The 21,479-nt window shown below is 58.5% G+C and overlaps 5 protein-coding genes across 19 annotated transcripts; 4 read left to right on the top strand and 1 right to left on the bottom strand.

Moving 5' to 3' along the window:
* Positions 1-114: 114 nt before the first annotated feature.
* On the top strand, positions 115-3,687 carry NIT1 (nitrilase 1). Of its 6 annotated transcripts, none has more exons than XM_085524313.1 (7): positions 115-188; positions 1,576-1,641; positions 1,723-1,971; positions 2,604-2,707; positions 2,776-2,909; positions 2,990-3,115; positions 3,191-3,687. In XM_085524313.1, coding segments are annotated over exons 1-7 (960 nt in total). In that variant the 5' UTR covers positions 115-186; the 3' UTR covers positions 3,470-3,687. The 6 variants fall into 6 exon arrangements, with proteins under 6 accessions (XP_085380439.1, XP_085380441.1, XP_085380442.1 ...); XM_085524315.1 differs by having other exon boundaries at positions 1,576-1,637; XM_085524316.1 differs by lacking the exon at positions 1,576-1,641 and having other exon boundaries at positions 3,172-3,687.
* DEDD (death effector domain containing) lies at positions 3,589-12,557 on the bottom strand. Its single transcript, XM_015884702.3, has 5 exons — positions 11,871-12,557; positions 7,763-8,107; positions 5,848-5,955; positions 5,073-5,219; positions 3,589-4,980 (listed from the first exon to the last, which is right to left on the bottom strand). The coding sequence occupies exons 2-5, from the start codon at positions 8,085-8,087 to the stop codon at positions 4,604-4,606; spliced, it is 957 nt and encodes a 318-aa protein (XP_015740188.1). The 5' UTR covers positions 8,088-8,107; positions 11,871-12,557; the 3' UTR covers positions 3,589-4,603.
* Positions 10,490-14,142, top strand: LOC146756323 (uncharacterized). The gene is made up of 6 exons (XM_085524367.1): positions 10,490-10,541; positions 11,673-11,822; positions 11,964-12,044; positions 12,554-13,122; positions 13,778-13,947; positions 14,002-14,142. Exons 1-5 carry the CDS (start codon positions 10,490-10,492, stop codon positions 13,931-13,933), a joined length of 1,008 nt encoding a protein of 335 aa, XP_085380493.1. The 3' UTR covers positions 13,934-13,947; positions 14,002-14,142.
* Positions 14,143-14,506: 364 nt separating this feature from the next.
* On the top strand, positions 14,507-16,876 carry S100A10 (S100 calcium binding protein A10). Of its 2 annotated transcripts, none has more exons than XM_085524325.1 (3): positions 14,507-14,554; positions 16,165-16,489; positions 16,677-16,876. In XM_085524325.1, the coding sequence occupies exons 2-3, from the start codon at positions 16,358-16,360 to the stop codon at positions 16,836-16,838; spliced, it is 294 nt and encodes a 97-aa protein (XP_085380451.1). In that variant the 5' UTR covers positions 14,507-14,554; positions 16,165-16,357; the 3' UTR covers positions 16,839-16,876. The 2 variants fall into 2 exon arrangements, with proteins under 2 accessions (XP_085380451.1, XP_015740189.1); XM_015884703.2 differs by having other exon boundaries at positions 16,301-16,489.
* A 1,149-nt stretch (positions 16,877-18,025) lies between these two features.
* On the top strand, positions 18,026-21,203 carry LOC107324587 (acyl-coenzyme A thioesterase THEM4-like). 9 transcript variants are annotated; one of them, XM_015884734.3, is made up of 6 exons: positions 18,026-18,261; positions 19,555-19,708; positions 20,352-20,514; positions 20,579-20,692; positions 20,796-20,920; positions 21,074-21,203. In XM_015884734.3, exons 1-6 carry the CDS (start codon positions 18,193-18,195, stop codon positions 21,136-21,138), a joined length of 690 nt encoding a protein of 229 aa, XP_015740220.2. In that variant the 5' UTR covers positions 18,026-18,192; the 3' UTR covers positions 21,139-21,203. The 9 variants fall into 9 exon arrangements, with proteins under 9 accessions (XP_015740220.2, XP_015740221.2, XP_085380444.1 ...); XM_015884735.3 differs by having other exon boundaries at positions 20,796-20,903; XM_085524318.1 differs by having other exon boundaries at positions 20,623-20,692.
* Positions 21,204-21,479: the final 276 nt, after the last annotated feature.

Consider the following 21,479-nt stretch of genomic DNA (forward strand, 5'->3'; position numbering starts at 1 on the left):
GTTACAGCGAGTAAAGCTCTTCCGGTATATACAGGAAACACCATGGAAGTCATCTTGGTTATGGTCAAACCCGGCAGCGGTGCTGTATGGTGAGGTAGTGCCGGCCGCCATCTTGGTTGTGGGCAGGGACTTTGCCCATTGCCCCTCATCTGTCATCGCCTCCCGCCTCGGTGCGGCCGGAGCGACATGTACGGGCCGGGGGGGGGGTCGGTCTGAGGGGTCCTGTGGGCAATGGGAAGGGGTTAGTGGGGATTTAAGGGCAGTTTGGGGTTCTATGGGGTGTTTGAAGGGTGTTAGGGGCGATGGGGGCAGTATGGGGGGTTCTAGGGGCAATGTGGGGCAGTATGGAGGGTTGTAGGGGCAATGTGGGGCAGTATGGACGGTTCTAAGGGCAATGTGGGGCAGTATGGAGGGGTTCTAGGGGCAATGTGGGGCAGTATGGAGGGTTGTAGGGGCAATGTGGGGCAGTATGGAGGGTTGTAGGGGCAATGTGGGGCAGTATGGAGGGTTCTATGGGCAATGTGGGGCGGTATGGAGGGTTCTAAGGGCAATGTGGGGCAGTATGGAGGGTTCTAAGGGTAATTTGGGGCAGTATGGAGGGGTTGTACGGGCAATGTGGGGCAGTATGGAGGGTTGTAAGGGCAATGTGGGGCAGTATGGAGGGTTCTGAGGGCAATGTGGGGCAGTATGGAGGGTTGTAAGGGCAATGTGGGGCAGTATGGAGGGTTCTGAGGGCAATGTGGGGCAGTATGGAGGGTTGTAAGGGCAATGTGGGGCAGTATGGAGGGTTCTGAGGGCAATGTGGGGCAGTATGGAGGGTTGTAAGGGCAATGTGGGGCAGTATGGAGGGTTCTGAGGGCAATGTGGGGCAGTATGGAGGGTTCTAAGGGCAATGTGGGGCAGTATGGAGGGTTGTAAGGGCAATGTGGGGCAGTATGGAGGGTTCTGAGGGCAATGTGGGGCAGTATGGAGGGTTCTATGGGCAATGTGGGGCAGAATGGAGGGTTCTAAGGGCAATGTGGGGCAGAATGGAGGGTTCTAAGGGCAATGTGGGGCAGAATGGAGGGTTCTAAGGGCAATGTGGGGCAGAATGGAGGGTTCTAAGGGCAATGTGAGGCAGTATGGAGGGTTCTATGGGCAATGTGGGGCAGTATGGAGGGGTTGTACAGGCAGTGTGGGGCAGCTGGGGTGTGGGTTGGGGTTGAGGGCAAGCTGGTGCATTCTAGAGGCAAGTCATGGTGGTCCTGAGATGGTTAGGGGTGGTTAGGGTATGAGAAGGGACATGGGGGCACTGTGAGGCACTTTGGTGGGGTCCTGGGGCTGCCTGGGAGCTGTTAGGTGCTCCAAGAGGCAACATGGGGCTGCATAGGGGCAGTCTATGGGGCTACCTGGGGGCAGTCTATGGCTTGGAGGCCGTCTGGAGGTGTTGGGTCAGTTTGGGAGGGGTGCTAGGAGCAACATGGGGCAGCTTGGAAGCAGGTTGAGGGGCAGCCTGAGAGTCCCGGGGACAAACTGGGGGTGTCCTGGGGCAGTTTTGGCTTTGAAGAGGGGCTCACTCTGTGCCCCCCTACCCAGGCTGAGCGCGGTGCTGCGGCTCCCACTGCACCGCTTGTGCCCGCGCCCCCCGCACGCACTAGGCAGGTACTCACAGATGGGAGGCAGTGGCTGGGGACAGACCACCGCGGTGCCCCATCCCCTGGGCTGACCGGTCCCGTGTCACAGCCACCGAGCCATGACGGCGTCCCTTGGACCGAAGCCGCTGGTGGCTGTGGGCCAGGTGACCTCCACCCCTGACAAGGAGCAGAACTTCAACAGCTGCTCGGCGCTGGTGCGGGCGGCAGCACAAAGGGGAGCCTGCATTGTGTTCCTCCCTGAAGGCTTCGACTACATCGGCCGCGACTCTGCACAAACACTCAGCCTGGCCGAGAGCCTGGACGGTGAGCTGATGGCACGCTACTGCGCGCTGGCCAGGTAATGGTGCTGTGGGGATGCTCGGGGCGGCACCGCTCATCGTGGTGACGTTGCTCATCATGGCGACATTGCTCATCATGGCGACGTTGCTCATCATGGCGACGTTGTTCATCATGGTGATGTTAGTCATCATGGCAACGTTGCTCGTCACGGCAATGTTGTGCATCCCGGTGACGTTGCTCGTCCTGGTGACGTTGCTTATCGTGGTGACGTTGCTTATCGTGGTGACGTTGCTCATCATGGCGATGTTGCTCATCCTGGTGACGTTGCTCATCATGGTGACATTGCTCGTCCTGGTGACGTTGCTTATTGTGGTGACGTTGCTCATCATGGTGACATTGCTCGTCCTGGTGACGTTGCTTATTGTGGTGACGTTGCTCATCCCGGTGACGTTGCTCGTCCTGGTGACGTTGCTTATTGTGGTGACGTTGCTCATCCTGGTGACGTTGCTCATCCCGGTGACGTTGCTCATCCCGGTGACGTTGCTCATCCTGGTGACGTTGCTTATCCTGCTGATACCCCTCACCCTGGGGCCTGTTGTCCCACTGGCTGCTTGTCCTAACGCTTCTCCCACTGGCAGTGCTGGTCCTGCTGACGCGCTTTCTTCCAGTGACCCCACGTTGCTCCCATAGGGACTGCGGTGTGTGGCTGTCCCTGGGTGGTTTCCATGAGCGCAGGGCAGACTGGTCGAGCACGCAGCGCATCTACAACTGCCACGTGCTGCTGGACCCCACAGGTGAGCCCCCCCCAGCCCTGTCCCATTGAGGAGCCCTGTGGTGCATCCTTCTCCCTCATTGCTCGCAGGGCGCATGGCAGCAACCTACAGGAAGACCCACCTGTGTGACGTGGAGCTGGAGGGCCGCGTCACCATGAAGGAGAGCAGCTTCACCAACCCCGGCACCGAAATCGTGCCCCCCGTCAGCACTCCAGCAGGGATGGTACTGCTGATGTACTCACTCCCCATCCTCACCCATCCCATGTCCCATGGCCATCCTGATGTCCCCTTGTCCCCGACCAGCTCGGACTCTCCATCTGCTACGACCTGCGCTTCCCTGAAATCTCGCTGGCACTGCGTCACGCCGGTGCCGAGATCCTCACCTACCCCTCAGCCTTCACCTTCCCCACAGGCTCTGCACATTGGGAGGTGAGCATTAACCCCCCCCCACTTACACACACACCCTATTTCAGGTTGACCCTCAGCCTCACTGTGTTCCTACAGGTGTTACTGCGGGCGCGTGCCATCGAGACCCAGTGCTACGTGGTGGCAGCAGCGCAGACGGGTCAGAACCACGAGAGCCGGGTGTCCTATGGCCACACGCTGGTGGCGGATCCCTGGGGGACGGTGGTGGCACAGTGCAGTGATGGACCGGGGCTGTGTTACGCTGAAATCGACCTCGAGTACCTGCACCGCGTGCGCCGCGAGATCCCAGTGCACAGTCACCGCCGTGCTGATCTCTATGGGACTGTGGGGCTGCAGGCAGCACTCTCAGACCCATAGCGGCCCATAGCAGGGCTGTGGATCCTCTGTCTCCCAGAACACAGCTGTGAACTCACACTTGGGGCTTTATGGTTGTTCCTGGCGCTCAGGGTGTCGTTGAAGGAAAGGAGGGAGCCGTGCACTGCTGTAGATGTTTATTTCAAGAAAACCGAAAGCTACACAGGGAATATGACCGTTATATTGAAGTTTTAAAAAATACAGAAGTCACAGAAATTACACCACATTGTGCCAAAGTTGGCTGTCACCTGGAGGGGGGGGAAAGGGGAGGAAGGTACCACACATCCCCCTCCCCAGCTGTGGGGTCAGCACCCACCCCATGGCTGGGGGACAGCTTGGGGGGATGGGGAAGAAACCACAACATTGGGGGTGGAGAGGGGAATGTTCCCCCCCCCAGCCCAGGACCTTCAGAAGGGGGACAGCAGAGGTGACAGAGCCACTAGGACACAGCCATGGGGCCAACTCCCCTGCCCCACAGTTTGTCCCAGCTCATCCAGTTGCAGTGAGGACAGGACAGGCAGAGATCTCACCGCGTCCCTCAGCACTGGTTCCCCCCACCCCAACCCCAGCCCCACAGGGAGGGGGACACAAAGGCACATGGTCCTGGGGGCAGCGTGGGGCCACCACTGGAGCTGCTCCCGAGGACCCCAGAGAGGAGGCAGTGGAGCGGGGTTGGGGGGGACAGGGCTCCAGCTTTGGGGACAACAGGGTCACCCCAGTGCCAGGCCCACAGGGACACTGACAAAAGGGCAGGAGAGGGGCACAGCTGCCCCCCGGTTCCTCCCAGTACAACCCCTTCCCATCCCAGCATCCCTCTGCCCATTGCTGACCCACCCAGGGGCCGATTTTTTTTTTTTACTTTTTTTTTTTTTTTTTTAAACTTTTTTGGGTCATTTTTGCCTTTTTTTGTTTGTTTGTTTGTTTTTAAATGGATACAAAACAGAAGAGGAAAAAAAGGAAACAAAGCAAGAGAGAAAGTGACGGGACAGGAGAAGGGTGAGAGAGAAACACGTTCAGCCTCCGGTGCTCCCCGCAGCTCAGCACCCGGTGGGAGTCCAGCAGGGCTTCCAAATCTTTTTTCTTTTAGAAAATAAAAAGAACCAACAACAAAAAGAAGAGCTCGGATCCCACCGGGCGTCAGGGTGCTGTCTGCAGCATCAAGTTCCTCAGGAGTTTCTGGCGCCCGACCTCGTAATCCTCCTCATCCACATTGACCAGCAGTTTGATGGCTTCGTGGCCCACGGCTTGTTTGAGCGAGTCCGTGATGAAGACGCCCTTGAGGGCCTCCAGCAAAGAGCCGTTGATGTAATCGCGCCAGAACGCGTCGAGGTAGGTGAGCTCTGAGAATTTTATGTCACAGATGATGGAGCCCAGGTCCCGGGACTTCAGGATGGTGTTGGCTTGGTTGAAGCGTTCAAACTGGCGCTCCAGCGGGTCCTGCTTGTTGGAGAAGACGTTGCCCTGGAGCGCCGTCTCGTGCTGGCAGTACTCGGCTCGGACTCGCAAGCGAATGTCTGTGGGGAGGGGGGTGCTCAGTTTGCTGTCCCCATTCTCCTGGGGGCGTCAAGACCCCCTCAATCCCCCCACCACCTCCCCCAGGCCTTACCACATGTCTGCTTCTCCTTGGGGTCTGGAGTTGCCGACTTCCTGCGCTTGCGTTGGCTGCTGAGGAGGGCCCTGCTGCGGCCGGGCCTCTTGGTGCAGATCTGCGGCCCCGCCGAGGAGCAGCAGACCATGGGGTGCTGGGGAGGCACTGCCCACAGGACGAACGGGTGAGGAGCCAGGACTGGGGGGCAGCTCAGAGCACAGACCCATTGCTGTGCACTGCCCCTGCGCTGCCCAGACCTGGAATTCCTTCCACAGCCCACAGAGCTGCAGACCAAGGGCGGTCCCAAAAGCACCTCCCCCCCCAACAGGAAGCAGAAAAGCCCCCAAGTTCTGTGGCAAACTTTAGGTACATCCTAAAGCATTGATTTAATCCTAGGGTGAACATGGAGGATTGGCCTGACTGCAGCTGCTCCCCAGAATGGGAAGGGACACCAAAATCCTCGTCTGGTTGTTCCCCAGTCACTCAAGGTGTCACTTGAGCACTGGTACAACTTGCTGTCAGCACCAGGCAGCACCCAGCCTGAATCTCTGGGATGAGGGGACAGTGACAGACGGGGAAAGGCACCTCCAATGTGAAGGGACACAGACACATCAGGGCCAGATTCAGCTGGGACAGCACTGCAGAAAGCCTGTGTGTGAGCTACAGTTTGGGGTGGGGGCAGTTCTTGGGGGGGCTCAGCCCTTGTGTTACCAGTGCCAGAGTTCACATACCAGTTTCTGCCCCATTATCAGGGAAACAGATCCCGGTGTGTTCCCAGGCCCCAGGTCCTCACCTGATTTGTGGGGGTGGCCGAGGCCGTGTTCCGCTGCACTGTGAGCCCGCGGTGTCACGTAGCGGATGGAGGTCTCCTCCAAGTACTTGTCCACCAGGTCTGGACACACTGTCACACAGGGAAGGGGGGGTCTCGTTAGGACAGACCCACAGACACGCACAGATCCCCCCGATGGCTTCCCACAGGTGATTTCCCCATGGCATCTTTTGTAAGCACAAGAACTTCACAGCTGTTTCCTTTCCAAAACAAAGTATAACCAACAAAAGAACACCCCTGACGGTGCAGACATGCAGGTTCCAGCCCTGGCAGTGGCAATCAAGGCCCCCCCCCACACCGCACTGCCAAGAGCTGTTCCTCAGATAACCTTCTCAGGACATAAACTCATTACAGAGCTCAGAAATAACACTGTGCTGTGTGGGAAAGGTCTGTGTCCCTTTCCACAGCTACTGGCACAGCCCTGGCTCTGCATGGACCATTCTGACACCATCAGTACCCATGACGGCCCCGTGCCAATGCCCCGGCCTACACCCCCAAGCTAGAATGGCAGACAGTATTATCTGTGTGACTTTGTTATCTGTATCACTTCAGAGCAGAGCTCTGAAGCTGCACAATGTGCACAGCCAGGGCTCCAAGGTCAGGCTGCTAAGGAGGAGCAGCTGCGAGCAAAGACGATGGGGGAAGCGAGACCACAGCTCCCATCCTTCCCCCAGCTCTGAGCTCACTCAGGGCTGAGGTTTTGCTACTCTGCAGAGAAACAACTCAGAAAGAGGAACAGAGATGAGGCTGCAGTGAGGAACAGCCGTGAAAGGAGGCAGGGACCTGGGCAGCACTTCCTCCAATGCATCGACCCGCTCCCCCTCAATGCAAAGCACACCGTAAACCTTGTTCAGCTGCAGCTCTTGACACCACTTTTCTGGGCTACTGGCAGCATTTCTTAAAGCTGCTGCCACTCAAATGTGGCCGGACAGGATCTCACACCTCTGTGATTTCTGCCTCCCAGTGCAGCTCTCCAGCACAGGGCAGACGCCATCGCCAGGACAGGGGTGACAGCTCTGGGTTAAAGGATACGTTGTGGCCTCCGTGCTCCTCTGTCAGCCCCCCACATCTCACCCCACAAGCAGGGAAGGTTTCGTGCCTGCCCATACTTGTGTTCACCCCTTTCCCAAGCACTGGCATCTCAGTTGCGAGCAGAAAGCAGAGACTCAGGAGCCCAGAACTGCCAAGAAAGCAGGATTATCCTCATTTCATAAGATAAATGCAGATTTCTGAGGTTGGAGCCCGTCAAAGAGGCCACCTCACCGCTCCTGCAACAAGTGAGCTCCTCAAGCTCTGTGTAAAGCTCCCCAAGTGGTAAACTGGCACAGAGCTGGGCCTACAGCTCAATGAGTGACCAAAATCCAACCGATTTACCCCAATTTGAATGGCCTGGGTAATACTGCCCAGGTCTGCACTTAGAGAGAAAGCCGGTTGCTGAAATGGGAGAGGTTGGGGCACTCTGCTCAAAAAGCATGACCCCTTGGGCCACCCCCACAACACAATGCAGAGCAGTGGGCTCAGAGGACATCGGTCACCTCTGGAGCCTCACATCCCCTCTGAGAAGGTGATGATGCTGCCCCTAGAGCACCTCCTTGCCCTATCCAAAGACCACTCAAAGGCATCTCCCCAAAACCAGGGTCTTTGGGCCAGAAGAAACTTTCTGCCTAAGGCCCCAGGGAGTTTCAGAAGAGGAGAAAGAGGACAATCAAAGAACCAAGAGATCACAGCACAGCTGGGTGAGAAGGGATCCTACAGATCACAGAACCACGGGATCACAACGGGGTCAGGAGGCACCTCAAAGACCTCGGAACCATTGGACACCACCACCCTGCTCTGCCACCGCCCTCCTTTGGCCGCAGTCCGAGCACTGAGCACTCACCAGCCCGTCGCCTCTTGAGGGTGACGTAGGGCAGCAGGTCATGGCGCGTGATGATCCGCAGCAGCTGCAGCACCTGCCTGAAGTTGGTCTCGTCGCAGCGGCCCTGCCGCTCCAGCGCCAGCAAGAAGTCCCTGCCACTGCGGATCATGCCCCGCTCGTAGTCGTCAATGACGTCCACAAAGAGGAAGGAGAGGACTCGCACATCGCGGTGCGTCAGGTGAGTGCCCACGATGTCGAACATGCGGTGCAGGCTGTACAGCCCGTGCTCACGGTCCCCCTGCTCCTCGGGCCAGGCCTGCGAGCGGCTGCGTTTCAGGGCTGCCATCTCTGCCCGGCACACGACTCCTGCAAGACAAAAAGATGCCATCGGGTTTGAATGCGGTCACTGTTGTTCTCTCCATGTGAAAATCCCACTCTTGGATCCTCCATATTGAATTTCCCCATCCAGGGTTGTCCCCACAGCTGTGCTGCTCCGCTCTGCCTCGGTGCAAATCTCAGCCACAAGTCCCCTCCTTCTCCGGGATCCCAAACCAGACCCTGGGGCAACAGCCTCAAACCACGCAGCCTCATTACAAGGGGCTCAAATCCTCGAGGCACCACCAGCAGCGGGACATGCAGAATGCCACCTGCAGCCCCTGTGTTCCTCCTGTCACAGCCAACACACCCTGACCTGCTCAGCTCCAGGCCCCGTCATTCCAGCTCCAGGCTCTCCCTCCCCATCCTGGCTGCTCTGTGGCCAGGGAAGCCCCAGGACGGGTGACTTGACCTCATCCAAGGCCACTCCACCTCTGGGTTTTGCTCTTTGCCATTTATCAGCGTGGTCACCCCAAGATTCATCCGAGCATGAAATTACGCTGGGGACAAAGCTGAGTTTTCACAGCAAGAACAGCCCAACAACTCAACAACTCTGTGCTTCCGATGGGAATATATGGGAACGGTGGGAATGCAGCAGTGTTGTGCCTCAAAGCACAGTCTGAGAGCACGGCTGTCCCAGACCATCCCCACAAGTCGCTGGGAACCCAAACATCACAACCCAGCAGGAACAGTGGAAAGGAGAACGTGGAGCAAAGAGCAGCACAATGGAAAGGCTGTGTGCCCTGTGTGGGGGGGCAGACTGCTCGCTGCTGGGGGGGCTCTGAGCCACATGATGGCACCACAAAGCTTTAGGATGCCCTGCTGTACAGTCCAGCCTCTGCGCGAGGCAGCCATGCACTGACTGTGGCACATCTGCACTCTAAGGTGAGCATGAGCTCCATGCTCCCAAGGGCAGCTCTCCATGTAGGAGTCAGGATGAATCCCTGCTGCAAAGAGGAGAGAGGATGAGAAGAGCATGTGGTGACAGCCACCCCAAAACCGCCTCTGATGCAGCACTGACCGCTCCCATTAGGAAAGGAATATCACGCAACTTCCCCCCAGGGTTGGTCTCACCCCACAGTGCCCCCAAAGGTGGTTCCTGATAGACACAGCCAAAAAGGGGCAGAAAATCCCAATCTACCACTTAGCTCCTGTGTGGCTTCGAGCTGCAACCTGGTGGCACCTGGAGAAGGAAGAGATTCCTCCAAGCTTTGCAAAAGCTCTGAGTGCAGAGAATATGAAGCCATCACAAACACTAATGGGTGTTTTTGCCATTTCGCTGCAGCCGTTGGGTTTTGCAACCCGACCTATAAATACTCCAGCACTGGGAAGCAGAATCAGGGTGAGCTGCAGCTCTCCATGAAATCCTGCCCAGAAACACCAAGCTTGCTTCACCCCACACCTCCCCTCCTGGCAGGGAAGCCATAAACCTCAGTCCATGCAGAACTGGGGAGGGAAGCACCCAAATCCCAAACATCTTCAGCAGCAATCCCACTTCCCTTATTTGTTTCTGGGACTTTTTAAAGCAAACTTCAAACTGCTTGTTTGTCTGCTGCATGGGTTGGGAAGGGCCAAATTGTTTCCAAGCCAAAGCAGAAATGAAGCAGATGCCATCTTTGGGTTATTTAGCACCAGTCACCTGGGAAATGCATCTCATTTCTTCTTCCACAAGAAGAAAAGAAGTGGTTCTATGTCACACTGCTAAGACTGAAGGAGGAGAGACTCAGCAGAAAAAGCCTCATTCTGAGTGAGGAGCCCTGAGGGGCGGCTCCTTACAGCTGCACCACCCAGAACTGCAGTGTGTTGTCACGTTTGTTTTCAGACCACTTGGAAGAGATCCCTGCCTGCCTCCCCTCCCACCCACAGGGCTGCAAGAAACCTCAGATCCTCCCAAGGAGAGGTGCCCAATGGCCAGGCCTGGGACAGCATCTGGAGGGCAGCAACTCCAGGTCACCTCCCAGCAGAGAGGTGCAGGGGCTCGGTTCCATGCACCTCTGCTGCTCTGGGGATGGTTCACTCTGCAGGGCCACCTGGGGAGCAAAGAGATGCACGTGCTACATGCCAATGTCACCCCCAGGAACTGACCCACACACACCGTGCAGGCAGGAGGAGGCTGTAGAGCATGGAAAATGATTAAAATAATTTATGGTGAACAGAACAAATGAGCTCCTGGTGCCTGCAGCGCACTCTGCAGTTGCTCACCCCAAGCCTGGCTCGTCCATCCTCCTGCTCATCCCACCGACTTCAGGGAAGTTAAATGTCCTGCCACAAAAACTGCCTCTCAGCCTCGTCGCCTCACAGAAGTTGTGCAGGGAAAAGCAATAAAAATCAGTTTCCCAAGGGAGTTTTGCTGGAGAACGGCAGCCTCCCATCATGGTGGCACTGCGAATGGAGGCGAATGGGGACACCGAGGCAGAGCGTGTGGGTGGGGTCAGAGCTGCTCCTCCCTGTGAGGTGCAGACACCTGAAGAAGATTTGGGGCTGGAAACAAAGCGGGGCTGCCCCAGCTCCCAAATACAGCCGCCCCAAAGTGACCCAGCAGCCTGATCCTGCATGCGTCCAACATTGCACTGACCCAAACAGCAGCACAAAGGCAGGCACTGAGCTGGCAAAGCAGCTCCAGGAGGACCCCAAACAGGGCTCACAGGTACAACTCCAAATGGAATTAGGAAAACACAGTCACAGCTCCTGATAAACCAAGTGGAGAAAGGAGACTGAGCCACAGCCTCTTTCTCTGTGGGCTTTCTCACCTCTACCCCACAGTATTCTGCATCCATGTCAGGAAAACAAGCTTAAACCTATCTGTGGGTCTTGAAACGATCCCAAAAGCACAGCTCCAGAACTACAGCAAGCTGAATGGGTCCCAGCCCCACACAGAAGCACAGTCATGCTGCCATCGCTGCGAGTAGCACCAGAGGGCCACCTAAAGCACCACCCCATAGCGGGTTACAGGGCTCACTGTCAGTGTCGCTGCTTGGGGAAGAACTGATTTGAGGTTGTTTTACAGTAATTAAATCCCCCTAAGCACAAGCAGCGATGCGAGGAATGCTGGAGAAGTGACAGCCAGAGGATTTCATGCGCTGCTGCAGCACGGGGCTCCTGGGACTGCACAATGTCACAGTGTGTCCCCAGGATGGGAACAGACCCCAGCAGCAAAGTGGACGCTGAGAGAGGGACTGATGCTTAAGGAGAGCCCAAAGGAGCAGCACTAAAGGCTCAGCGTGGCACACACGGCCATAGCACAGAGCAGAAGGGGTGGAACCACTCAGAACAGACACGGGCAAAGTCTGGGACAGCCGACATCTGGAAGGCACAGCCCTGCACACACAGTCATTTTAGGCAGAACTGAAACAAGAACCACGTGGAAAGAACCAGAACATTTAGATCTTTTTTTTTTTTTTCTTTTAACCCCCTTTTTTTTCAGGAAGGAAGCCCCACACTACAGCCCCACATGCACACAGTGGTGTGCAACAGCTTCAGTCATGGAAACCTGAGCTGGAGCCAGAGCCTGGCTCATATCCAGGCACCTCAACTTGAACAATTTGGGCATTTCTAGCAGCAAAAACACACCGGGTCTGTCTGGAGGAGCCTCTTCCAGGCTTCTCCCACCAAACTTCACACCCAGACCCACAGGAGCCCAACATCGAGGACTCATCTGGACAGGACGTGACACCCAACGCCATCATTCTGCACAGCCAAGGGATGGGTGACTCATGGGCTCATTAAGAATTTAAACCCGTGCAAGAAAACTAACCTTAATGAGGAGTTCCTCTGCTCTGCGCGTATCCGCTCCGATGTGAATCCGAGCACGGATTGCTCCGAAGTCCTCTATCCCCTTTTCTCTCAGGTTTCTTCAATGCAGAGCCCCAGTGGGGCCACCTACAGCCCTACAGCGTGGCCCACGTATGGCTCTTGTCACGGGAAGCCGGTGCTGGTGGCCCTCTCTCCACGGTGGACTTTCCAGAAGTCACCAAACAGTTTATTTTTTTGTCTTTTTTTAAGCAACTTTGATGCCCAAACTTTTTCTTTTTAGATCCCTGCTTTCCTCTATAATAATTTATTGACGCCCTGAACCAACCCTGTGCTCCTTACGCTGCTCCTTCGGACATCTTCTCAATCCCAAATCCCCATTTCTCCTATAGCAGGGTAACCAAGCGAGGGGCAGGTTGGGCTGCTTTAAACCTGTTTGTTCCCCAAAAGCTCCTCCAGGAAATTGGTCTTGCTCACAAAATTTGGAAAGAAAAACAAGAAAAGGGCCAACAAAAGGGCTCGTGGGTGGGACTACAGGCCCAGAGCCGGGCTCATGCCGCGTCCACTGCCCTCAACGACCCCCCAACGCCCTTTTAACTTATTGAGGGGCCCCCTCGATAGCCGCCCCTCAGCACAGCGCTCCGCGTCCCCCTCTCAGCGCCCTCCCGTCGCTCCCCCGGGGCTGAGCGGCGTCCGCAGACCCACGGCGTCCAATCTCATCCCCCCCCGTACCTCAGTTTCCCCCCGAGGCCTCAGCCCCTCCCGCAGGCCCCGCCGCCGGCTCACGACGCAGCTCCGAGGGCCGGGCCCCGCTAGGCCCCCATCCCCCGGGCACTTGGCCGAGACCTCTGGAGAGCTGCCTCCCACCGCCGCAGGGCTGTGCCGAGCGGAGAGGCGGCCCAGGTAACGCCGAGGCTCCCCCTAGGCCGCCCCCGCCACGCCCGGCCCCGCGCTCCCTCCCCTCACGGCCGGGCCTCGCTCGGCGCCGCCATGTTGACTCCGTCCGCTCCTCTCCCCGCTTGCAGGCGGCTGACGGAGCGACGTCACTTCCGGCGCGACGTCACATTCCTGTCTCCCCTCCCTCCTCAAGCCCCGCCCACTTCCGGTCCACGCTTCTCCTCTCTGCCTTCACGCCCATAGGGACCGACGGGCTGTGCGAAGCCATGTTGGATACGGGCAAGCGGGCGAGCACTTCCGGAGCGAGGGGCGTTGGCTTCATCGCTATTTCAGAGCATGGCGAGATGCCGCCATGTTGGGTGAGGGCGGGAGGGGGTGTGAGGAGGCGCCGCCATCTTGAGTGGGGACAGGGGAACAGAGAGGGGGCAGCGAGGAGATGGGAGGGGATGGCGGGGGTAATGGGGGGGAGAGGGTCAGCTTTTGGGGCGGCCTTTGGGGTGTGCGGTTGGGATGTGGGGAGTGGGGGTCATTTGGGGTAAGGGTGGTCCTGGGGGGGAGGGGGCTGAGAACCGGGAGAGCCCCATAAAGGTCCCATTTCATTTCAGGTCCCATTTCACTTCAGGGCGTTTTTTATTGGGGGGGGGATTAGAGCAGCCCTTCAGTAATGAGCTGCGCTAATTGAGCCGTGTCTGCGTGGGCAGGTGGTGGCACAGCGCCTGCTGGGTGCTGCCAGATACCGGGTGCAGATAGAGGTGATGGAGGGCACCTGCAGTATCATGGGGGTGAATCCAGCCCCAAAGGCATCGGGGCTGCTCTCAGGGGGTCACTGGCCCCTGCCCCAATGAGAGCCATCGCCCCATGTGCAGCCCTGTCCCCCTGCATGGCTCTGTCCCTGCAGGTGATCCTGGCCTTACAGGTGTGATTCTGGCCCTATAGATGTGATCCTGGCCTTATCGATGTGATCCTGGCCCTAGAGGGGATCCTGTCCTTACAGGTGTGATCCTGTCCTTACAGATGGGATCCTGTCCCTACAGATATGATCCTGGCCCTGCAGGTGATCCTGGCCCTAGAGGGGATCCTGGCCCTACAGATGATGTTGGCCCTATAGGTGATCCTGGTCCTACAGATGTGATCCTGTCCCTGCAGGTGATCCTGTCCTTACAAGTGTGATCCTGGCCCTGCAGGTGATCCTGTCCCTATGGGTGATGCTGGCCCTATAAGTGATCCTGTCCCTATAGGTGATGCTGGCTCTATAGGTGATCCTGTCCCCAGGTGTGCTCCTGTCCTCCATGTCCCCATACACAGCCGTGACTCCAAGCGCAGCCCTGTCCCTACAAGTAATGGCCGTGTCCCCAAAAGAAACCCACGTCGCTCCCTCAGTACGTTCCTGTCCCCAAAGCTGTTTCTCACAGCTCTCAGTGCCCACAGCTCCTTGGTGGCCCTGTCCCCAAGTGCAGCCCCGTGCCCGGGGTTAGGGCCACATCCCTGAGCCAGGTCCCTAAGAACGGCCCTAACCTAAGGGATGGACGGGCCTGTACCCAAAGGCGGCCTCGTCCCCAAGCGCCCCCTCCCCAGGAGCCACCAGGTGGGACACGCGTTCAGGTGACACATAGTGGCCGGGGGGGGCTGATAGTGGCCGGGCAGGAAGGGGTTAAGGCTGAGCGCTGCGGGCGGGAGCGACTGAGTCAGCCCCAGGCCCCCCCCGGGTCCCCCCCCCGGGGCGGTCCCGCCCCCTCCGTGCCTATCCCGGGCGGTGCCACCGCCCCGCAGAGCCCCGGTCTGCGCCGTGCGGTGAGTACCGACCCCCCCCCCTCCATAGGACCTCTCCATAGGACCCCCGCCTCATTTGGGTCCCTTGGAACCCAGCTTCTCCAGGCATTGACCCGCAATGGGGTGAGGACCCTTTATATAGAGGACCTCCCTACACCCTTAGAGAGAAGCCCTATTCATAGAGGATACCCCCATCCCACCCCCTCCATAGCAGTAACCCTGCTCCATCATAACCTCCATCTGGAGGGGGGGGGTCCCATCCTGCGCCCCCCCTCTTAGGAGGTCCCGGCTCTTCCCCTCACCCCATATCACCCCACAAAGCTCGGGGTCCCCCTCATTCCCTCCCCCTTCACTTCATAAACTTTGAGGGCTTTCCACAGCCCGCACATCACCCCATAAGATTTGCCTCCCCCCCCCCCCCCATACACTCTCCCATCACCCCATAAACTTTAGGATCCACCCCCACACCCCCTTGAGATGCTGCAGCTTTATTTCTATTTATTTACTTATTTATTTGGGGGCTGTTGGAACAGGGGAGAGTTTAATGCAAAGGTTGGGACTCTGCCATTATTTTCCACTTGGGGTGGGACCCCCCCCCTTCCTTTTCCCCCTTTCCTCTCCCCCCTTTGCAGGTATAGAGGAGTGGTCCCCAAAACCAAACTGTGTGCCCCCCCCCCTCCCCAAAGCATTAAAGCTGAGCCGGAGGGACACCCCAACGCCTCACCCCCAGGGTGGAGTCTCCCTTCCTGCAATGGAGTTGGGGGGGGGGAGCAGCTTTGGGATGTGCCCCCCCCCATCCACGATTGTAGGGAATCCAGGAGGGGCCCCACCCTGGGAGGAGGCGCCGTGACTCAGTGTGCCCAGGGCGGGGGGGTCCCGAGGGTGTCCCATAGGGAAGACCGGGGCGGGGTGTGTGTGTTGGAGGGGGGGGGTTCAGAGGAGGGACACCGCAGCACATCACACCCGGCCCCGCCTCGCGGCCGTTGCCCGGAGCTGAGTCACCACGATGGGACGGAGGGCACGGAGCCCCACACACCCTATGGAGCCCCACACACCCCTGTGGAGCCCCACACACCCTATGGAGCCCCACACACCCCTGTGGAGCCCCACACACCCCTGTGGAGCCCCACACTCCCCTATGGAGCCCCACACACCCCTATGGAGCCCCACACACCCTATAGAGCCCCATATACCCCTATAGAGCCCCACACGCCCTACGGAGCCCCACACACCCTATAGAGCCCCATACACCCCTATGGAGCCCCACACGCCCTATGGAGCCTCATACACCCCTATGGAGCCTCATACACCCCTATGGAGCCCCACACACCCCTATGGAGCCCCACACACCCTATAGAGCCCCACACACCCCTATGGAGCCCCACACACCCTATGGAGCCCCACACACCCCTGTGGAGCCCCACACACCCTATGGAGCCCCACACACCCCTGTGGAGCCCCACACACCCTACAGAGCCCCACACACCCTGTGGAGCCCCACACACCCTATGGAGCCCCATACACCCCTATGGAGCCCCACACACCCTATAGAGCCCCATACACCCTATAGAGCCCCACACACCCCTATGGAACCCCACAAATCCCTTCTGACCCTGCTTTTCCCCATGCAGACCTGCAAACCCTCCTGAGCCCTTCCAGCCCCATAGACTCCACTAAACCACGCAGACCCCAGTGAGACCCCACTGGACCCTTCCAACTCTGCTGATCCCACACCTTAGACCCCACTGTATCCTTCTGACCCCACAGACCCCACAGAGACCCTCACAGGACCCTGCTGACCCCACAGACCCCACAGCAGCCACCATGCCATCCCAAATGGAGCATGCCATGGAGACGCTGATGTTCACCTTCCACAAATACGCGGGTGACAAGAACTACCTGAGCAAGGAGGACCTGCGTGCCCTGATGGAGAAGGAGTTCCCCGGATTCCTGGAGGTGAGAGGTTGGACAGTGGGGTCACACTTACCCCGCAGCCCTATAAGAGGTGGATACCTTGAGGCGGTGGGGAACAGAGCAGGGTCACACCTACCCCAGGGTTCTATAACCTGGAGGGGGGGAATGGGGCACAGTGGGGTCAAGGCACCTACCACACTATGAGGTGCTGACCCGCTTCTGCCCCCAGAACCAGCGTGACCCCATGGCTCTGGATAAGATCATGAAGGACCTGGACCAGTGCCGGGATGGCAAAGTGGGATTCCAGAGCTTCTTCTCACTGGTGGCTGGACTGACCATCGCCTGCAACGACTACTTCGTGGTGCACATGAAGCAGAAGGGGAGGAAGTGAGAGACAGCCCCGCCGCCCCAATAAAGTGTTTTGTATGACCTTGCTGTGGCCTCTGCCTTGGGGTGGGTCATCACTGGGGGGTTCCCATCCCTGCATCCCCGTCAGCACCGGGTCCCCATCGCCATGGGAATCCCAGGCACAGATCCCCATCGCTGTGGGGTTCCCATCCCCATATGCCCATAGTCAGCCCTGAGTCCCATTGCTGTGGGGTTCCTATCCCCATATCCCCCATAATCAGCCCTGAGTCCCCATGTCCATGGGGTTCTCATCCCCAAACCCCCTGTGCTGTGGGGTTCCCAACCCCATATCCCAATTAGTCAGTCCTGAGTCCCCATATCCCCATAATCAGCACCGAGTCCCATTGCTGTGGGGTTCCCATCCCCAAACCCCCATCACTGTGGGGCTCCCATCCCCATATCCCCATAATCAGCACCGAGTCCCCATCTCTGCTGAGTCTTCATCCCCAAACCCCCTTCACTGTGGGGTTCCCATCCCCATATCCCCCATAATCAGCCCTGAGTCCCCGTGTCCATGGGGTCCTCATCCCCAAATCCCCTTCACTGTGGGGTTCCCAACCCCATATCCCAATTAGTCAGTCCTGAGTCCCCATATCCCCATAATCAGCCCTGAGTCCCCATGTCCATGGGGTTCCCATCCCCAAACCCCCATCACTGTGGGGCTCCCATCCCCATATCCCCATAATCAGCCCCGAGTCCCCATCTCTGCTGAGTCTTCATCCCCAAACCCCCTTCACTGTGGGGTTCCTGATCCCATATCCCCATAATCAGCCCTAAGTCCTCATGTCCATGGGGTCCTCATCCCCAAACCCCCTTCACTATAGGATTCCCATCCCCATATCCCCATAACAAGCCCTGAGTCCCCATGTCCACGGGGTCCTCATCCCCAAACTCCCTTCACTATAGGATTCCCATCCCCATATCCCCATAACAAGCCCTGAGTCCCCATGTCCATGGGGTCTTCATCCCCAAACCCTCATCACTGTGGGGTTCCTGACCCCATATCCCAATATTCATTACTGAGTCCCCACCTCCATGGGGTCCTTAACCCTAAAGCCCCATCGCTGTGTATCTCCACCGGATCCCTATGTGTCCCTATGTGTCTCTATGGGGTTCCGTGGGGAGGGGCCTTACACCGGAAGCGGCTTCACTACCGGAGGCTCCGCCCCCATCGCGGCCCGTGGCTCCATCCGCGCTGGAACGGCCGCGGGTCGCGGGGCGGGGGGCCCGGCGCGTCGTAGTGACGTCATCGCAGCGCGACAGAGGAGAGGGGTGACGCCGGGACGGAGTGACGTCAGAGCCGGAGTGACGTCGTCTCGGTGACGTCATCTCGCGCCATGTGGCGAAGCTGCGCGGCGGGGGCGCGAGCGGTGGTGGCACATGGGATGGGCAGGGTGACCCCCACGGTGAGTGAGGGGCGGGGGGACGTCAGTGGGTGTGGGGACATGGGGACATTAATGGGATATGGGGACATTAATGGGACGTGGGGACACCATGGGGATATGGGGACACCATGGGGACATGGGGACACCATGGGGACATGGGGACATCATGGGGACATGGAGACATTAATGGGACATGGGGACATTAATGGGACATGGGGATATCAATGGGATATGGGGACATCATAGGGATATGGGGACACAATGGGGGCATGGGGACACTATAGGGACACCATAGGGACATGGGAACATCATGGGGACATGGGACATCATGGGGACACCATAGGGACATGGGGACATTGTGAGGACATGAGGACGTTGTGGGGACATGGGGACACCATAGGGATATGGGGACATCAATGGGACATGGGGGAATTGAAGGAACATGGGGACATTGTGGGGACATGGGGACATTGTGGGGACATGGGGACATCATAGGGATATGGGGACATCATGGGGACATGGGGACATTGTGGGGACATGGGGACATCAATGGGACATGGGGACACCATGGGGGCATGGGGACACTATAGGGACACCATAGGGACATGGGGACATCATGGGGACATGGACATCATGGGGACATTGTGAGGACGTGGGGACATTGAGGGAACATGGGGACATCGTAGGGACATGGGGACAGGTGGTGGTGGCATCAGGCAGTGGTATGGGGACATCAGGTGGGGAAATGGGGCCATGGAGTGGGGGCACAGGGACATTGGATGAGGGTGTGGGGACATGGAGCAGTGACATGGGAACATGGGGTGGTGGTGTTGGGTGGTGGCACAGGGACATCGTGGGGCGGGACATGGGGACAACAGGAGGTGACACGGAGACGCCAGGCAGTGACATGGGGACACAGGGCGGGGACATGGGGTTATTGCTTGGTGACATGAGGATATTGGCTGGTGACATGGGGACAAAGGTAGGTGATACAGAGACGTGGGGCAGTGACATGCAGATAGGGGGTGGGGACATGGGAATATGGGGTGGAGACACGAGGACATAGGGCACTCCGGGGTGGTGACAGGCTCAGGCACGTTACAGGTGTTGTGACATATAGGGATGACATGGCATAAATGTCCCAGCCCTGGGTGACACAAGAGGGTCACAGATGGGAGGTGGGAGGGGACTGGTGACAGCATCCCACAGCTGTGCCACTGAACCCCCGGTGTCCCCATTGATGTGCCTGTCCCCACACCACCCCATGTCCCACTGCCACGGCCGCCCCGTCCCCATTGCTGTGTGTCCCTGCAGGCTCCGTGCTCGGTGTCCCCACAGGACCTGGCTGTCCCCAATGCCGGATGGAGCGCAGCCATGTGTGAGCAGTACCAGCGTCTGCTGCGCTGCACCACCGACGGCTCATGGCGTCGTATCCCGTCCTACCGCCGCGGCCTCGACCACCTCCCAGGTGACCACCATTGTCCCTTGTCTGTGTCACCTGCACCGCGTCCTCAGCTCGTGGTGCCGCTCACACTGTGACAACAGCAATGGTGGCGACACTGTGACACTGTCATGGTGTCACCAACACAGTGTCAAATACAGCGTCACCAACACCGTGACACTGTCACGGTGTCACCAACACAGTGTCAAATACAGCGTCACCAACACCGTGACACTGTCATGGTGTCACCAACACAGTGTCAAATACAGCGTCACCAACACCGTGACACTGTCATGGTGTCACCAACACAGTGTCAAATACAGCGTCACCAACACCGTGACACTGTCATGGTGTCACCAACACTGTCACCCATGCCCTGTTACTGACACAGCATTACCCACACTTTGTCACCCCTGTATCACCAGCCCACACTCTGCCACCCCCACTGTGTCCCCCCCATTGTGTCTCCCACACCGTGTCACCCCCATTGTGTCCCCCCCATTGTGTCCCCCACACCATGTCCCCCCCATTGTGTCACCCCCATTGTGTCCCCCACACCATGTCCCCCCCATTGTGTCACCCCCATTGTGTCCCCCCCATTATGTCCCCCCATTGTGTCCCCCCATTGTGTCCCCCCCATTGTGTCACCCACTCCGTGTCCTGTTGGCAGAGGTGTTACAGATGACAGTGGATCCTGGTCCGGGTCCGCGGCTGTTCCTGCGCAATGTGGACGCAGAAGGTGCTGGCTTTGAGTACGCCATCTTCCTTCACGCCTCCGGCCGCCGCACGCGGTGCCTGTGCCAGGTGGGCCCCTACCTGGAGGGCCACCAGGGGTAGGTGACGTGTCCCCATCCCCGTCCTCACCCCCATCCCCACACGCTCATTGTGTCCCCACAGCTTCGCTCATGGTGGTGCCATTGCCACCCTCGTTGACACTACAGTGGGGACGTGTGCTCTGGCAGCAGCCAAAATGTCGGCGATGACGGCCAAGCTGAGCATCAGTTACCTGGCGTGAGCGTCACCCACCCTGTCCTCACTCCCATCCCTGTCCTTGTCCCCATTCTCCCCTCACTCCTCTTTCCGTCCCCATCTCTGTCCCCTCCTTGTCCCCCAGCCCGGTGCCGCTGGGTGCCGTGGTGGTGGCCGACAGCCGCGTGGAGCAGCACGAGGGGCGCAAGATCTTCCTGTCCTGCCAAGTGTGTGACACCCAACGGGACATGCTGTACGCCGAGGCCACCGGTGAGGGGCTGTGGGGACAGGGCTGGGGACAATGAGGCCATCCCATAGAGCGGGGTGACACAGGGGCTCCCCACAGTGCAGAGGGCACCGTGACCCCATGCCGTGCTGTCACACGGTGTCACTGTGTCACTGTAACTCCTCTGTCTCTTCCAGCTCTCTTCATCCAGGTGGAGGACAACAATTCCCCCCCCTCCCCAGCCGCCTGTCCCCAGCGGTGACACTGTAATGCTGGAGGGGGCGTCCCTGTGTCACCTCCTGGGATCAGAGCCTGGCACTGCAGTGACATCGGTGTCCTCTGGTGGTTTATTGGGGTTCGGAGTGGTGTCCCCATGGGGTCTGTCCCCCGTCCCTGTTCCTATAACCATCCCTGGCCCCATAACCATCCCTGGCACCATAACCATCCCTGTTCCTATAACCTTCCCTGTCCCCATAACCATTCCTCGCCCCATAACCGTCCCTGGCCCCATAACCTTCCCTGGCCCCATAACCTTCCCTGGCCCCATAACCATCCCTGGCCCCCTAACCATCCCTGCCCCCATAACCGTCCCTGTCCCCATAA

The sequence above is a fragment of the Coturnix japonica genome, chromosome 27 (genome assembly GCF_054131305.1).
Source record: "Coturnix japonica strain WE chromosome 27, WE-NBRP24, whole genome shotgun sequence".
Taxonomy (NCBI): domain Eukaryota; kingdom Metazoa; phylum Chordata; class Aves; order Galliformes; family Phasianidae; genus Coturnix; species Coturnix japonica.

Bases quoted from the DNA above. Each gene is read 5' to 3' on its own strand.
- LOC146756323 (XM_085524367.1), top strand. From the start codon at position 10,490: ATGGTGGCACTGCGAATGGAGGCGAATGGGGACACCGAGGCAGAGCGT. The intron at 11,823-11,963 runs GTGACTCATGGG...CTTTTCTCTCAG, and splicing joins TCTGCACAGCCAAGGGATGG to GTTTCTTCAATGCAGAGCCC. The intron at 13,123-13,777 runs GTGAGGGCGGGA...CTGTCCTTACAG, and splicing joins GCGAGATGCCGCCATGTTGG to ATGGGATCCTGTCCCTACAG.
- LOC107324587 (XM_015884734.3), top strand. From the start codon at position 18,193: ATGTGGCGAAGCTGCGCGGCGGGGGCGCGAGCGGTGGTGGCACATGGG. The intron at 19,709-20,351 runs GTGACCACCATT...TCCTGTTGGCAG, and splicing joins CGGCCTCGACCACCTCCCAG to AGGTGTTACAGATGACAGTG. The intron at 20,693-20,795 runs GTGAGCGTCACC...CTTGTCCCCCAG, and splicing joins CTGAGCATCAGTTACCTGGC to CCCGGTGCCGCTGGGTGCCG.
- S100A10 (XM_085524325.1), top strand. From the start codon at position 16,358: ATGCCATCCCAAATGGAGCATGCCATGGAGACGCTGATGTTCACCTTC. The intron at 16,490-16,676 runs GTGAGAGGTTGG...TTCTGCCCCCAG, and splicing joins AGTTCCCCGGATTCCTGGAG to AACCAGCGTGACCCCATGGC.
- DEDD (XM_015884702.3), bottom strand. From the start codon at position 8,087: ATGGCAGCCCTGAAACGCAGCCGCTCGCAGGCCTGGCCCGAGGAGCAG. The intron at 5,220-5,847 runs GTGAGGACCTGG...TCCTGTGGGCAG, and splicing joins CGGCCACCCCCACAAATCAG to TGCCTCCCCAGCACCCCATG. The intron at 4,981-5,072 runs GTAAGGCCTGGG...CCCTCCCCACAG, and splicing joins CAAGGAGAAGCAGACATGTG to ACATTCGCTTGCGAGTCCGA.
- NIT1 (XM_015884699.2), top strand. From the start codon at position 1,379: ATGGGGCTACCTGGGGGCAGTCTATGGCTTGGAGGCCGTCTGGAGGTG. The intron at 1,642-1,722 runs GTACTCACAGAT...CCCGTGTCACAG, and splicing joins CCCCCGCACGCACTAGGCAG to CCACCGAGCCATGACGGCGT. The intron at 1,972-2,603 runs GTAATGGTGCTG...TTGCTCCCATAG, and splicing joins CGCTACTGCGCGCTGGCCAG to GGACTGCGGTGTGTGGCTGT.